General features: G+C 64.3%; 1 protein-coding gene across 5 annotated transcripts in view; it reads left to right on the plus strand.

The window, feature by feature from the left end:
• The window catches only part of RBFOX3 (RNA binding fox-1 homolog 3), a 431817-nt gene that overhangs the window by 405976 nt on the left and 10021 nt on the right, over positions 1-15820 (plus strand). For 3 of the 5 annotated variants that reach the window (XM_047758490.1, XM_047758491.1, XM_047758489.1), the window contains 5 exons: positions 3730-3984; positions 10576-10713; positions 12478-12531; positions 13329-13421; positions 14866-14926. In XM_047758490.1, coding sequence (XP_047614446.1) covers positions 3763-3984; positions 10576-10713; positions 12478-12531; positions 13329-13421; positions 14866-14926 — 568 coding nt within the window. In that variant the 5' untranslated portion in view covers positions 3730-3762. The remainder of the gene's footprint in view (positions 1-3729; positions 3985-10575; positions 10714-12477; positions 12532-13328; positions 13422-14865; positions 14927-15820) is intronic. The other 2 variants (XM_047758492.1, XM_047758493.1) reach the window with 2 other exon arrangements.

Raw genomic sequence — 15820 nt, forward strand, 5'->3', positions numbered from 1 at the left:
AGCCCCACATGCCCCCCCAGGACGTCTTCCCGCATCCTGAATCACTCCACCCTGTGTATCTGTGGCCCTCTGTTCCCCCTTGCCAGGTAAACCCACCCTGAGCTCTCTGGAACTTCCTGCCTTCCAGCCACCATTACTGGCGGCTTGGAGTGGTCAGTTCCTGCTGGGCCAGAAGCTCCTCCGGGTCAGCACAGAGAGGGGGTGTCAGAACCAAGAGAAGGGAGCCAGGCAGAGGCGGATGTGGGGTCCGGCGACTTCAGGGCTCTCCTGAGGGCTGGGACCACTGTCACCTCGGCAGAGGTGGGAAGCGCACCCACAGTGGTTTCAGGGGTCGCTGGCGGAGAGTGGGCTTGGGGTGGGATCATGGAAGAGGCGGGTAAAGGAGGTGGGGGCTGCGGGTCTGGGCGCCTCATTCCAGAAACGTTGCTCTCTAGGGAAGCAGTGAGCCGTGGTCAAGGAGAGTTTTCATTTCCTATCTTGGGAGGAAGTCAGTGAATTGCTGGAGCTGTGAGCACGTGCCGGCGAGGGGACTGGATGCCAGGGTGTGCTGACGTGATTGGGCAAAGACAGGAGCGGGGGTGCAGGCCAAGGGTAGGACTGGAGGGGAGCTGAGCCGGTGGGCATCCTTCTCCGTTTTCTACGGGAAAGAAACCCAGTCTTCACCGAGAGGGAGAATATTGGACATGTTTGGAGGGGAGGAGTGAAATGGTTGTTGAGAGTGAGTGGCGGTGCCAGGAGTGGGCACTGACCTTAGGAAATCAGGGTGATTTTTGTGCTTTTCTCCAGCATGTGGGCCGTGGAGTGGAGTGAGCAGAGCTGACTGTACGAGTTTGCAGGCACAGGTGATGGCGGGAAAGAGGCATGGATTTGCAGAGGGACGGGGGTAAATGACCTGACCGTGGGCTTTAAGCCTTGACCCACCTGTCCACCTCCTCACCCACTTAGCTTTCACTCACGACCTTTTTACCCCCTGTCCACCCTCTGCCATCCAGGGCAGCAGAGAGCTGGGCGAGTGCAGGGCTGTGGGGAGCGGGGAGGAGTGAGGGGCCGCATTTTCTGGAATTCCCAATCCCCTGGGGAGCTAGACTTGTTCCCAAGCTGCCATGAAACCACCTGAAGCCATAGGCCATCCGAGATGAGTGCCATGGCCTGGCAGGGGGACCCCCTCAGCTCCAGCCGCCAAGCCCAGCCCCTCATTGTCTGTGGCCCCAACCAGGGAAGAAGGGAGGGAAGGAGTGGGACCCTCTCGGCCGCTCTCTGTGTGCTGGGCACTTAGACGGCGCTCGGGCCGGGCTTGATAGCCACTGCTCTCCCCCAGGCTCTGGTCTGGGGACACTCAGCCCCGAGGGAACATCGGAACCTCCTGGGAAAGCACGGTTGTGACATTCGGTTGCCCTCAGGGGGGCCCAGGCCTGGGGCGGGTGTGCAGCCGGGGTGAAAGCTGTCACAGGACCACAGGTACCCTGCATGGGCGTAGAGGAGACATGGGGCAGGGCTGTCAACACTTGCCCGGGACCCACCGAGTCCCCCGGAGATGCCACTGCGCATGGGGACAGCTACTCAGGATAAAGGCCGCTGGGGCCACTCGCCGGCGAAGCGGCAAGGGTGGGGGGTGGGGGAGGGACTGGAGCCGATGGGAGAGGAGCCCCCCTTTCTGGGGCCTTGGAGGAGGGGGAAGAGGGGGCGCCGGGAAGATGCAAGTTAGTGAAGGTTCTAATCAAATATTTATCAGTTAATTGATCTCCGGAGGCTGCTGACAGCGCCCTCTCCCTCACCCTCGCTTTGTACGCTCCTCCCTCGGCTCCTTGCCCTTGCCGCCTCCCTCCCAGGCCTCGCCATCCTGGAGCCTGGGTGCCCCTCCTCCTCTGCCAGCCTCTGCCTCGCGGGCCCCCTCCTCCCCGAATGTCGCCAGCACCTTGGCCGACTGGGTAATGGGGCGTCTGGGCTACTTGGGAGCAACTGGGCGGGCTCTTGCATTTCGCCCTCTTGTTGGGGGGAACACGGCCCCAGTTTCTGCAGAGAGCCGGAGGGGGGCACTGGTGGCTTCCCCAAGGAGGAGGAGGAGGAGGACTGCTCATCAGGGCTGAGGGCAGTGGCATGGAGCTGGCGGAGGCTGCCCCCAGGGGAGGGGGGCAGGGTGGGTCTGGGCCCAGGCAGGAGGCCGAACACCAGGTCTCTCGCTCAAGCTCCGTTGCCCTCACGGGGCCAGTGGTCTCAGACCGCCTCCCGCCCTAACCACTGCTTCAACACCTGGGAAGTTGCATCTTCTGTCCCACTGTTCAGCCGGCCCCACACGGGCAGGGGCTGCCCATCTTGCTCCCCATCGGAGCCACCTGCTAAACATTTGGGGGCGAATAAGTAATGACTGAGTGTCCACTCAGAGCAGAGAGCAAGCGGACACGCTCCTCGGAGAGAGCACCTGTCTCACGCGGGAGGTGGAGGGGGAGACGGACACGAACGCAGAGCTCAGGACATGCCAGGCTTGACGGGGGCGCATGGGAACCCCCACGACATCCCTCCTTTGGCAGGGCATCGGCAAGGCAGACACGAGTGTCAGCCTGTCCGCATTTGTGCAGGGGTCCTTCCACACTGGGGGGGGGCTAGTCCAACAAGAGATGTCCCCTGTCCTTTCCAGGGACACCCTCGGAAGGCCAGGGGGAGCCCCGCCTGCTCACAGTGGCTGCTGCAAGGCTGCCCCCAGTGTTTGTTCACAGTGAGGGCCAGTGAGCGGGAAGAGCCGGGGACCCCCCCACACACACTCCCTTCTCCAGAGCTGAGCACTTTCTGCCAGGACGGCCCTTTGTGCCCAATGACAGTGGTGCTCACAGGCTCCCAGACTTCAGGAGGTCTGGGCTGGGGCCGAGACTCTGCACTGCTGCCCAGCTCCCAGGTGGTGTCAGTGCTGCGAGTCCTGGCACCCACTAGGAGAACCACAGCCCTGGTTCTGGGCTTCCGAGAACCCCCGGGGGGGGCTGGGGTCAAGGGAGCACCCTCTCCCTCCTGGGGCGCAGGCCTTCAAGAGGCTAGGAGGGGTCTTTGGACATCTGGGGAGTTCTCCAGAGGCCAGAACCCTCCCCGCCACACTGACAACCGCTTACCCAGTGGCCACCATGGGGGCAAGTAGTACCAGGCTCCATGCCATCTTTCCTGCAGGCCATGGGGAGTCGTGTGCCCTCATGCCTGCTTTATGGATTAGAAAACCGAGGCTTCAAAGCCGTCCTAGGGCCAGAGGGTGATGCGTGTGGCTGTAAAGGCCAAGGAGTGTCCTGGTGCTGCTGGGACGCTCTCACCTTGCCTGGAGCTGTGTCAGCCTCCTGGTGGGGAAGGTTTCATGAGATGTCACCACTGGGGGACACCGGCTAGAGGGAACACGGGATCATGCCAAGATGCTTCTCACGACTATGTGAGTCTACAGTTATCTCAAAATAAGGTATTAGGTGGATTGAAAAAAAAAAAAACCCTTTCGTGTACTCAGGCCTGACATGGTCACACAAGTGGCCTCAAAATCAGGAGTGTCTCACCCCAGACGTGGGCTCCCCAGCATGCCCCCCACAGCCCAACAGGCACCCCCTCTGGCTCCGAGCTGGTGCCCATGCTGGGAGCTCCCCATTCCTAGGGGGCCTGGGAAATGCTGCTCAAAGGACAGTGTTGAGACCACAGGGCCTTCTGGAATGGGGGCAGTGTACAGGCCGCGCCGGGGGTCTCACCTACCTTTTTCTCCCTCCACAGGCCAATCAGGACGCCACGGCTCCGCCTGACGCGATGGCCCAGCCCTACCCCCCCGCCCAGTACCCTCCCCCACCGCAGAACGGCATCCCTGCTGAGTACGCCCCGCCCCCGCCGCACCCCACGCCGGACTACTCGGGCCAGACCCCTGTCCCCCCGGAGCACGGCATGACCCTGTACACACCAGCACAGACCCACCCGGAGCCGCCGAGCAGCGAGAGCAGCACGCAGCCCACTGTAGGGGCCCAGACAGTGCCGGTAAGGGCCCCCCAGCTCAGAACTTCAGCAGGAGGGCCGGGGGCGGGGGGCGGGGGCCTGGGTGTGGAGAGCGGGGTCCAGCCCCCCATAAGGAGCGCCCAGCTCCGAGCGCTGCACCGTCCAACGCCGAGGATGGCTCTGGAAGGTAGGGGCCGCGCAGGGCCAGCCAGGCCCACCGCCTCCAGCTGCCCCCCACGCCCGCCGCCTCCTGAGTGGCAGCTGCAGGCCAGCTCTCACCTCGTGGGGGAGGTGGAGCGTGTCCTCGGCCATCGGTGACCTGCTGACGGGCAGTGAGAGAGATGGTGATGCCGGGGGCCTGGGCTCACCCGGTGTCGTGGGGGCAGGCAGGGGCCGGGGCAGTGAGGAGCGGGGGGGCCCTCAGCCAGGCTCCGGTTGCAGGAGCGCCCGTGTTTCTAATCGCTTGTAATCTACCTGCTTGGCTGCCCTCCAATCAGATGGCTTCGATTATGTGGTTGTAATGCAGCTCTGAGGAGAAAGTGCTGAGCCTGGCGCTTCTGGGAGATTTCCTGATAGCCGAGGGTCAGGTCCAGGAGCGGCCGCTGCCCCAGGCTGACCTGAGGTGGGCGCCCGTGGAGGTGGCCCCCCCCCCCCAGAGACCGGGCCTCCCCCTCCCACCCACCTTCCGTGGGCCCACTGCCCGCTGAGCTCTGGGGCTTTGGGCTCATGCAGCCGCGCCTGCTGGCTCCTTCCCAGGGCCGGTTGCCGGGGGCTGGGCAAGCGACCAGCATGCCCTGCGCTGCCTAGGCGCGGCACCACCCGGGCGGCCTACCCACGGGTGCCCAGTCTGACTGCACCCTGACTCCCCTAATCCAGTCTGGCTCCCGCGGCGTTCCCCTGGGCCCTCGGATCACCTCCCCTCCCGTGTGGACGGCGTCACCAAGCTCTCTGGGGAGAGAGCCCCCACTAGGCCGCCCCCTGGGCTGCACCGGACCCTTGTCTGGGGCCCGGCCAGGGCCCTTCCTGCCTGCTCGGAGTGCTGCCCCGCCTAAGTCTGCGTCAAAGCCGTCCGACTTCTCCATCCTCCTCCATCCCGGGTGCGGGGTGTCTGCCGTTGAGGCCCCCAGGGTTCACGGATGGGAAAGGCCAGGCCCATGGGTCTTGGAACTGGGAGCCAAGCCACACTTCCTTTTGCTGCTGCTGCCTCGGCTTCCCCAGGCCGTGACCTGTGTGCACTTGAGAAAGAGGAGGGCGAGTGCGGGAGCCAGAGGGCTTGCAGGGAACCGGCCACCACCGGCCAGGCTCTTTCCGATGGACAGCGGCAGACAGGGTGCGCCTAGAAACACCTCGCACAAGCTCCGTGTGAACAAATACTGAGCCCTGGGGGTTCACCCTGGAAGCAAACCCTGGAGACAAGATGCTCAGACTCACAGGTGACACAGAGGGGCCCGAGACAGCGAAGCCTTCCTCAGCACAGAGGCCTCCCGGATACCCCGATGCAGCCTCGCCACGACACATGCAGAGCCGTCTTCGTTTGGCAGGCATTTGCAGGGACGGCTTGTGCCGGTGCCGAGCCAGCCCTGGGGGCCACACGGGAGCCGTCGCCTCCACCATCAAGGACCTCCACGTGGACGGGGGCCAGTGTTGACCTCCGTGTGCGAGAGTCCCTGCCCCGGAGAGAACCGAGAAGCCAAATCGGATGACAGGTTCTCCCTGCCCGGCCCAGCGCCTCCCAGGAAAGCGCCTGGGCCGGAGCCCCTGCGCCCAAGCCGGCGGCCTAGGCCTTCCTTTCTTCACCCAAGTCTCTCGGGTCCTGCGAGGGGCTCAGTGTCTGCTGCTCTGGGGTCGGGATACAGAGACAGAGTCCTCGGGGGTGGAAGTCACTGGATTAGCAGGTGACCACGAAGACACCCCGAGCTGCCCAGCAAAGACTCTGGCCACCGCTGGGGGACGTGAGTGCTCGACTGGGAGCATTTCTTCAAGCAGAGGCTTCCCGCCTTGGGAGGAGCCCGGGAGGGTGGCCGCCCCCAGTCCTCCTCTAGGATCCCAGGAGCCACTTCTACCTAAAGAAACCCCTGGTGCTCCCGGCTCTGCTGGCCACCTGCCTTTTTTTTTTTTTTTTTTTTTTCCTGGCCACGACCACAGCCTGTGGAAATTCCCAGGCCAGGGATCAAACATGCGCTGTAGTTGTGGCCTGCACCATAGCTGTAGCAACACTAGATCCTTAACCCGCTGCATCGCACGGGAGCTTCCCTGTTCAGCTGTCCCATGTCCATCCCGTATCAGGCCTCCGTCAGCTCCCCTCCCCACCTCGTGGCCTTCCCCGGGCCCCTGGTGTTAGGATGAGATCCCAGGCAGATCCCGGCTTTTGTCCAGACCTGCCCTCGCCTGTCTGCGGATTCCGGTTGTCCTCACGGTGTCACCTACATTCTTTCGTGAAAAAGCAGCAGGGAAGCAGAGTGACGGGGGCTGCCCACCTCACTACTCTGCAGGCCCCCCAGGGGACAGGCCAGGGACCACCTCCCTGGAGCAGTCTCATTCAGGTTCATGCAGGTCCCTTGTTGGGGTCGCCCCCCGCCGTCCACCTGGTGGCGTGGGACAGCCGGGGAGACTTCCCACCCTCACCCACCCCTGCACCATGGCCCTCACAGGCCCTGCCCGTGGCTGGCTTCACTCCCCCAGCAGCACGTGCTGCAGCCGCAGAAGCGCCACCGGGATTAGTGCCCTGGAGCCCCTGCGTTCTTGGCTCTGGGGCTTAAGAAAGGGGGAAGGGGGCACGGTGGTTGGCGTGCACCACCCGGGGTGAGATTTGGCCTAGTACGGCCTCCACGCAGGTGGGGTACGAGCAGGTGGTGCAGTTGGCACCAGTGCAGCCAGTGCAGCGGCCGGCAAAGAGTTCCTGGAGCATGGCCTCCATCCCGGAGTTCAAAGTGGACACACAGCTCTGCCTGAGGTTCTGAAAATGATCTCATGAGTGGACAGCTCAAGGCCACAAGTGGAGAACACTTCCTCTGAGGCTGGCTCGGCACCCACCAGGGGCGAGTCATGGCCAGCAAGCAGCCGACGCTCACTGCACGAGTGCCCAGAAGGCCTCGGAGGGCCAGAGATGAGGGGAGTTGGGGCACAGACACGGGCAAGTCCAGGAGCCGCTTACTCCTGTGTGCTGGCAGCAAGCCTTGGCTCCATCCCGAGGACTGCCACCTGAGGCCCCACCGGACCTGCAGGCCCCTCCCTGTGCTGGGCTCGGGGAGGCCCAGGTGACAGGCATGCAGCCTCCTCGGAAGGAAGGCGTTAGGACACCCAGACGGGCTGGCTCCTGCCTTGAAAGGGGGCGGGGTCCTGCGGTGGCTGAAGTGACACAGAGATGGGGAGGCAGAAGCAAGGCCGCCAAGGGCCACTAGGGGAGGGAAGGGGGTGTTGCTGCTGCCGCTTCTCTTTGCTCTGCATTTGAGAACCGAAGGCCAAGATGGCTTTGAAAAAGCTGAAGGAGGGAGTTCGCATCGTGGCTCAGTGGTTAACGAATCTGACTAGGAACCATAAGGTTGTGGGTTCGATCCCTGGCCTTGCTCAGTGGGTTAAGGATCCGGCGTTGCCATGAGCTGGTGTAGGCCGCAGATGCGGCTTGGATCCCCCGTTGCTGTGGCTTTGGCTCTCCATATGCTGCGAGGTATGGCTCTAGAAAAGACAAAAAAAAAAAAAAAAAGCCGAAGGCAAGTAAAGTCCCTTGGAGGGTGGCCCAGGCCGCCTGGACGCTGTGGTGGACGTGAGAAGGCCTCCATCCCCACCTGGGGCAGCCAGTGCACTGTCACACTCCAGGCTCTCTCCGCACCTCTTACAGTTTCACATTGTTGAACCCGTTTGTCTGCCTCTGCCTGCGGCTGTGCTTGGGGGTGAGAGGGACACTTCCCTTACTTGCGTCCTGCTGCCCACCCCGTCTCTCCCACCTCACCCTGGGCCCCTCTCGTCCTCGGCTTTTGGAGTGGGATGCAGAGGTGGGAGATCCTGGATCTTGGAGACACACAGTGGGCTCCGTCCTGCTATTAGAAGGGGCGCAAGGCGGGACAGAAAAGACATCTCAGCCTGGCCCCAGATGCCCCAGCTTCATCAGCGCCCTCCTGTGATGCCCCCCAGCCTGCCCAGGGGTCCTCTGAGTGTGAGCTAGGCCTTTCCTGCAGGCCTAGATGCCCAGTCATGCTGACCGCTGCCCTCTGCTGGCCCAGAGTCAGCATTGCATGCTTTTCTCCGCTAGTTTCCCAAATCCCGGGTGAGTCCCTTAGTCGCCTCTGCTCAGGAGCAGCCAAGGGCACAGGTGTGTGGAATGCGGTGGGGGTCGGGGGAGGTAGGGTAGGGGGCACCGGGCCTACTCTGACGGCTGCACAGAAAGAGCTACAGCTTGTTACAACCAGAGCACAGGGCTCTGGCCTCTAAAGAATCAGCTAATGCACGGCTGGTTCTGCTTTGATTCAGGGGCTCCGACAGGTCCCCTGAAGGTCAAGTACAGGCTTGTTTTCTGCCAAGAAGAGTGGAACCAAAGGAGGAGGAGGACTGCAGAACAACTGGGGAGAGGTCTGGGCTGTTGAGCATCTCCGGGTCCTGGGCTTGTGGGTAGGAGTCCTCAAATGTCCCTCAAAAGCCCAAGGGCAGCTGTTTGGCATTGCCCACCAAGAGTGAGGGCCTGTACAGACCAGACCGGGACTCCCAGAGACCAGCCATCCTCAGATGCCTCCCTGCTGAAGATGGGCTCCTGGGAGTGGGAGCTCGGCGCTTGCTGGTAAACCCCCAGGGACAAGCACAGGGTCACACTAGGCCTCAGAGAACACGAGCTGTCAGAACGGGGCCTGCCACACATGGAATGGCCAGCCTGTCCCCAGGCGCACAAGAGGATGGTGGCGTCAGACCCATGGGGCCATGTGACTGCGCTTCCTCAACACAGGAGCGCAGAGCTGAGTCTGAGGGACCTTTGAACAGGATGGCCCCTTTCACTCTCTCATCTATGCCATCTACCTCATTTAAAAAAAACTTCTATTAAAAAAAAAAAAAAAAACAGGATGTCCCCTAGCCCTGCGGCCCTCCAGACCCCCTCCCAGCTTACCGCCTGGAAATATGCCCAGGAGCTGGCAACCTCCCGTCCCCTCCCCTGTGGTGCCCACCACCCTAGAGCCTAGTCAGACTGCTGGAACTGAGGGAGCAGCCCCCTCCTTCCAGAAAGGCTGATCGGAGTGGCCATCGAGGCCAGCCGCTTAGGAGTCCAGAGACAGACCGGCCGCTGGCCTTAGCATGGCCTTGGGAGCACATCCCTCAGCCTCAGCGCGAGGCGTGGCCCATGACCTCGGCCTGCTCTGGGAGGCCGTGGTACCAGTCAGGGCTCCTTTGATGGCCAGGTGGCCACTGGAGGGCAGTTCCTGGGAGCACGCTGTCCGGCGTCTCTCCTCGGCTTCCCCGTAGCGTGTCCGTGTGGCCCACCCTCTCACCACCTGCCAGCGCCTCCCCTCCTCCAGCCTCGGGGACCCCGCCCACCTCTCCAGGCGTGTCAGACGGGAGCCAGGCCCGTGCCCCCACCCAGGCCGTCGGCTGGAGTCCCGTCCTAGAAGCAGATCTCCAGACAAAGTTCACGTCTAGGCAGTTTCCTGGGGAGGTGGCCCAGGAACACAGGAGGGGAGTTGGGACTTGAGACAGAAAAAAGAAAGAGGTAGTGAACCTTTTCTTCTCAGCCCGTTATGCCCACAGGGGCGGCGCGGGAGGGTGGAGGGTCAGAGGACCCCCACCGGAGGGAGCTGGCTCTGTCCCTGCACCCCATCTGCTCCTGGACACATGCTGAGTACCACACGGAGGGCCGCGGGTACCGGCCCGGGCTCAAGAGGAGCTGACCTCGCTCCATCCTCCCGCGCTCCAGCCAGCATGGATGGGCACCCAGCCTGCCTTTGGCCCTGGTGATTCAACAGGGACTGACCACACCGAAGGCCGTCCTGGCTGTGAGCCCGTGGCCCGTCCCTGTCAAAGTCCCCCCAGGAGGACACTGGCACACACTGCCTGCCTGCTCGCCGCACTGCACCGTCCTGGGGCCTCGTCACGGCTTTGACCTCTGGGGAGCTGGTGGCAGGGGCTCCTTGCTTTGTGGCGGCTCTGTGTCCTGAGACCCAAGTCTTTGGGAGCCCCCCTGCTGACCAGCGTTTGGGTCCAAAACAAGGACAAGCTTTGGGGGCCTGGAGGCGGCCAGCCCTGTGCCTTGGAAGATGCACCAGAAGGAGAGGAGCCCAGAGCAGCGCCAGAACGAGGGCGGCCTCTGCATTCATGGGCCGAGGGCAGCTTCTGAAATGCTCTACGTTCTCACCAGAACGCGAGCCATCAGGGGACAGTGCACTCATGACCCCAAGAACCAGGACAGCCGAGGGACCACTGAGGTCAGACCTCTGTGGACCAGCGGGGCCGTTGGGGGTGCACACACCGGCCGGGAGGCCTGGCCCGCCGCGACGTGGGGGGCACAGCTCCAGCAAAGACCCGCAGGTGGGTCCTGCTGTGCCATGTCTTGTGCAAATCCTAGGACGGGGGAGTCCAGGGGGCTTGGGGAGGCTCTGGTCTGGGGTGGGAGCCGAAGGAAGGGGGCGCCTCACCATCCGGCTCCTGTCCCCACAGCAGACAGACGAGGCGGCACAGACCGACAGCCAGCCCCTCCACCCCTCCGACCCCACAGAGAAGCAGCAGCCCAAGCGGCTGCATGTCTCCAACATCCCCTTCCGGTTCAGGGACCCCGACCTGCGGCAAATGTTCGGGGTGAGTGTGTGCGGCCCCTCCATCTGCGCTCCCGCCCCCCACGCTCTGCTCCCCAGGGTTCCTGCCTCCCGCGGCCCTCTGGGTCCAGCCCCCTCTGACCCGAGCGGTGGGATGGGAGGAGGGGGAGGGATCTGCATGGCTGCCACCCCCACCTCCTGAAGTCCCCAGGGCTGCGTAGAGTCCCCTCAGGCCCAGGCCAGTGCCAGTCAGGTTGCCAGTCGGAGGGCCCCTCCTGATGAGTGCTCCAGGGACCACTGTGCCCCCGAGAGGGCACCGGGCAGGGCAGCCAGCCTCCCGGCCTCATGCCCAGCAGCCCCTGCCTGTCCTGTGTGCCTGGGGCCGGCACTCTCAGGCCCAGGCGTGGGGCGCCAGGAGAGCCCACGATGGGAAGCGGGTGCTTCCTGGATTCGCCCGCTCCGTCCCAGACTCTGCTCCATGGGGTTTCAGCCAGTTGCAGTGTTACTGCAAAACCCTGCCGGCAGCCCTTTAATGGTAGTGACTTTCTTCTGTCACCTGATTCGAACACCCAGCTGGTGCGCCACCCACTGGGTGCAGCCTGCCTGGCCGTGGAAGACCCAGGCGCCTGGTCCGTGTTCTGTCCTTCTCTCCCCTCTCCCACCCCAAGCTCTCCTCCCCTTGCCTGCCCTGTGCCCACTCCCCACTTCCGCCACAAATCAGGCAGCCTCCGGCCCCTGAACCCCACCCCCGACCCCAGAGGGATTTGTCAGGCAAACAGGAGGGGGCCTCGGGATGGTGCAGGACCCATACCTGCCCTTCCCCAGATAGCCATTCCCCTCCGGGGGCCCCGCCGGAGCTGGGCAGGATTTAGAACCATGGGAAGATGAGGATTCTGCCCCTCTTGGCCTCAGCCCTGGGCAGCTGCCAAGCCTCTCTGAGTCTGGGGCCACCACGTATCAGATCAGTTCACCTGGATGCCCATCCGCTCCCTGCATCCTGGCCCTCACCACACCTGGTCCCCGCAGGATGCCCCTCAGCTCAGCCCCCGGCCCGCAGCACTGTCCTCCCCCCCCAGTAAGTGGCAGGGCTGGCAGTGCCTCGACGCCCGGCTCCACGTGGCTCTCTGCTCCCTTGATACCCACCTCCTAAATGTTATGGGGTGGGGGATACTCATCAGCTGGGGGCACTGGAGGCCTCAGGGGACCTCAGCTGGCATTTTAGGGACCAGGTTCACAGGTTCTTGGTCTATGGTGCCAGTGAGGGAAACGGGGCTGCCCCTCGGGGGTGCCCGGCCAGTGATGGGGCCGGAAGGGGGCAGCCAGAGCATCTGGGTCCAGCTGCCTGATAGATGTCCTGGTCAGCAGAGGGGCTTGGGGCCCCTGCCTGCGCCTCACACAGCTCAGCACAGATGGCCAGCAGCACAGGGTGCCCCCCCTACCCGGCACGTTGCCTCTTCCAGGGACTCCCTCCCCCCAGTACCCCACCGTTTGGGAAGGAATCATGCAGAGCCCCGTGTCACTGTGTGGGAACTAGGGCTGGCTGGCCAGCAGGGAGAGGAGGGAAACCACCGGTGATGCCGCGGACGAGGCCAGTCTCCTGGCGGGAAAAGCGCTCTGTCCCCCCTTCACCCCCCCACCCCCAGCTACCCAAGAGCCCCTCCATGTCCTTGTAGGAGGCAGAAAGAGGTCCAGGGCAGAGGACCGGACGTGGGCAGTGGGCAAGGGTCCCTTGGGGAGCAGGCGAGCCGGGCCGGCAGTCTTAACCCACCCTCTCCTGTCTCCCCCACTCCCATCTCTGTCTCCGCAGCAATTCGGAAAAATTTTAGACGTGGAGATCATTTTTAACGAGCGGGGCTCCAAGGTGGGTGCCGCCCAGAGGCGCCACCATTACAGCGCCGGCTGTAGGTCCCGCCAGGCTAACGTGTGAAATGTGCGTTTCCTTCCTGGAGAGCTTCGAGCCTGAGGACCCCTGAGCGACACGGGTGCTTGTACTCCCCGCTCCTCCGCCCCCACCCCACCCCGCTGTCTGTGTTGTCGCTGCTGCTGCCGACGCTCCCTTCTCTCTAAGCTGCCAGGACCTCTGTCTGCATCCAAGCCCCCAGGCCTGAGTCCCCAGCCTGCGAGTTGCTCCCCTGGGGCTGCTGGCCTGCCTGGAGCTGCCCAGAGGCTTGGGGAGGGCCTGTGGGGGCCGGCGGGGGGGGCAGGCGGGAGGGCCCAGAGTCCAGCCCTGCTCCTGGACGGGAAGACCCCCCTGCCCCCGGGCTCCTAGGGTGAAGATGGGTGAGGCCGCCCCCTCAGGTCCAGGAGGCCAGCCTTGGCCTCCCAGTGGGGTTAGGGTAAGACCTGGTCAGGTCAGTGTCTCTTATCGCTTTGGCCTGTCTGCTCGGAGGTGCCAGGCGGTCAGCTCAGGCCAGGCTCAGGCCAGGCCAGCAGCCGCCCCCACCTGGGGCTGTACCCCTCCTGGGCATCCTGCTGGTGGCACCAGGACAGACCTCTGAGCTGCCTGAGTCCCTCCTTCAACTCACCTGACTCACCCCTCTCTCTCTAACCGCCCCCCCCCGTTGCCCTGCCCCCTCCCACCCCACCCCTACGCCTCCTTTTTTTTCCTTTTTCTCATCCTATGTCTTTCTCTCCGTGTCTGTCCTTCTCCGCTCACAGGGTTTTGGGTTTGTAACTTTTGAAACTAGCTCAGATGCTGACCGAGCCCGGGAGAAGCTGAATGGGACGATCGTAGAGGGACGGAAAATTGAGGTGCTCAGATAAGTGTGCTGCGGCAGGGACGCCCTTGAGAGCCGCCTCTGATCACCCCGGGGGCCCCCCGCCCTGCCCCGCTGCGGCCCTGCGGAGAGCCGGGCCAGGGTCCCATGGCCGAGCCCACCACCTGCTGCCCCTAGTGGGTCTGGACCTCAGGCCGACCCCGGGGGCCCCCCAGCCTGCCCCCATCCTCTCCCCAGCTGTGGAGCTCAGTCAGACACTGGAAGGAGCCCCAGAAGTCATGTGTCCAAGGCTTGGCAGCTCCAAGGACCTCAGCTAGCCTGGTCCGTCCCCTCGATGAGAGGGGTGGTTAATCTCCCCGCCCCCTCTCACCAAGGAGCAGCAGCTGCCCCTTCCCCACCCCCCGCCCCGCCGCACTGCCTTGTCCTGCATTTTGCCCCAGAGGGCTGGCAGCAGTAAGTGGCCAGAGCCTAGAAAGGAAGCCAGCTCAAAGGAGCAGAAGGGAGAGGAGCGAGGGGTCCTCCCAAACTCCCCACCCCCTCCCGCCAGTGCCTAGAAAGGGACCCAGCTCAGAGGAGCAGAGGGGCGAGGGGTCCCCCGACACTCCCCACCCCCTCCCTGCCCCTTCTGGGGCCTGCGTGTTCCCACCCAGTGCTGAGGCTCTGGGAGCTGGGAGCTGGGCTTCCCAGCAGGCCGGAGTGCCGAGAGAGGGCAGGGCCAGCGGCTAGCGCAGAGCCCATGGGAAGCGCGGTGCATGGGCCCGAGGGGAGGGTTTGAAGAACGGGGGTGCTGGAGGCACCCACCTTGGCCAGGCTCCAGCCCGGCGTCCCCAGGGGCTCACTCTGATGTGCCCCCTCCCTCAAGTCCCACGCCTGCCCTGATCTCTGCTCCCTCTGCACAGGCCTCACACTCCTTCCCACAGCCGCGCCTGACCCTTTGGCAGCCTGACCAGGGGCTTAGATGCCCTGGCACCTGCCTGCCCCTCCCCCATGGGCCTTCCCCCCCCCCGCCGCCCCACAGGCACGGGCACCCCCTCAGAAAGCCCTCTGCTGGCCTGGGGGGAAAGGGGTGCTGCCCCCATGGGAGGGGGCGGCCCTCCTGGCACCCAGAGCAGAGAGGTCTTAGGGCCGGTCTCTTGGCCCGGCTGGGTGCTTTGTGGAGGGTCCAGCAGCCAGCCTCTCCAATGGCCTTGCGTTGCTGGAGTGAGGCTCACTTTGTGGGGGTAGCCGTGTGGAGGGCGAGAGCCAGTGGGGCCTTGGGAGAGGGCAGCACAGCGGAGCAAGGAGGGCAGGCCCAGGTTGGGGGCCAGGCTGGTGGCCGAGGCTGGCCAGTGTCTCTGCCCAGGTGCGCTGGGGCCTCCTCGCCCACCCACAGCCCCTTCTGGGGCGGCCCCAGAGGAGAAGTTCAGAGCAGCACTGGGGCGGCCAGTGGCCCGCAGGCCGGTGCCCCCCTCAGCCTCTCCCTCCCTCTCTCTGGGCAGGTCAATAACGCCACGGCCCGAGTCATGACCAACAAGAAGACTGCGAACCCCTACACCAACGGTAAGGAACCCAGGACCGCGGGGAGGCTGCAGGGGCCGCCAGTGGGGACAGGGCCAGGGGGCCCAGGCTGTGGGAGGCCGGCCTCCCTGCAGGCTAAGGGTCCTCTGTGTCCCAGCTCTGCTGCCATCAGAAGGGAGTGGGACAGCAGGGGAGCTGGGGCTGCCGCCTCCGCCCCACAGCCGATGAGACCCCCGTGCTTTCCCCAGCGTGCACGGGCTTCTAGCGCAGGGAGTGGGAGCCACTTTCTAGATTGTCCTTTATTTCCTAAGCGCCGAGGAAGGCCTGGGCTGGAGATGCTCAGAATTTAATGAGTGTGGTGACAGCTAGAGGGACAGTCCCCCCACCCCTGGGGGTTGGAGGCGCTGCAAGGTTGAGGCCCCACCTGCTGGGAGAGCATGGCAGCTGGGTGGCCAGGCCCATGCGGACACGGACTATAAGGTTGTCTTTGAAGACAAGCGCTAGCTGCCGGGGGAGCAGAGGGACAGCTCGGGCCACTGCGTGCCTCACCTTCACCAGGTCAGGGGGCTGGTTTGGGTGTAGCTGGCAAAACATTGGGGTCTTTTGGAGTTAGTCCCCCTTGCCAGGGAGCAGCAGCCCTGCTCCGTCTCCCAGGGGCACGTGGGCTTTGCTCCCTTCCCGCCAGCAGGACAGAGGGGACCGAGCACCCCCCACCCCACCCTCTCTTTCTTGCCTTGGTCTGATCAGATGCACGTGAAGTCAGGGCACAGGTCAGTGTGGAAAGCCTAGGGAAGGGCTGTGGGTGGATCTGCCACCTGACCTTCCAGCCAGGCCTCCCCCTCCGTCCTCCTGGGGCGGGGGGGGGGGGCGGGGGCCTTCGGCCGGGGCCCCACTTAGATTAGGCTGTAGTCACGCCCATCCTGCTTTTTTGAGGAC

The sequence above is a fragment of the Phacochoerus africanus genome, chromosome 14, assembly GCF_016906955.1.
Source record: "Phacochoerus africanus isolate WHEZ1 chromosome 14, ROS_Pafr_v1, whole genome shotgun sequence".
Taxonomy (NCBI): Eukaryota; Metazoa; Chordata; class Mammalia; order Artiodactyla; family Suidae; genus Phacochoerus; species Phacochoerus africanus.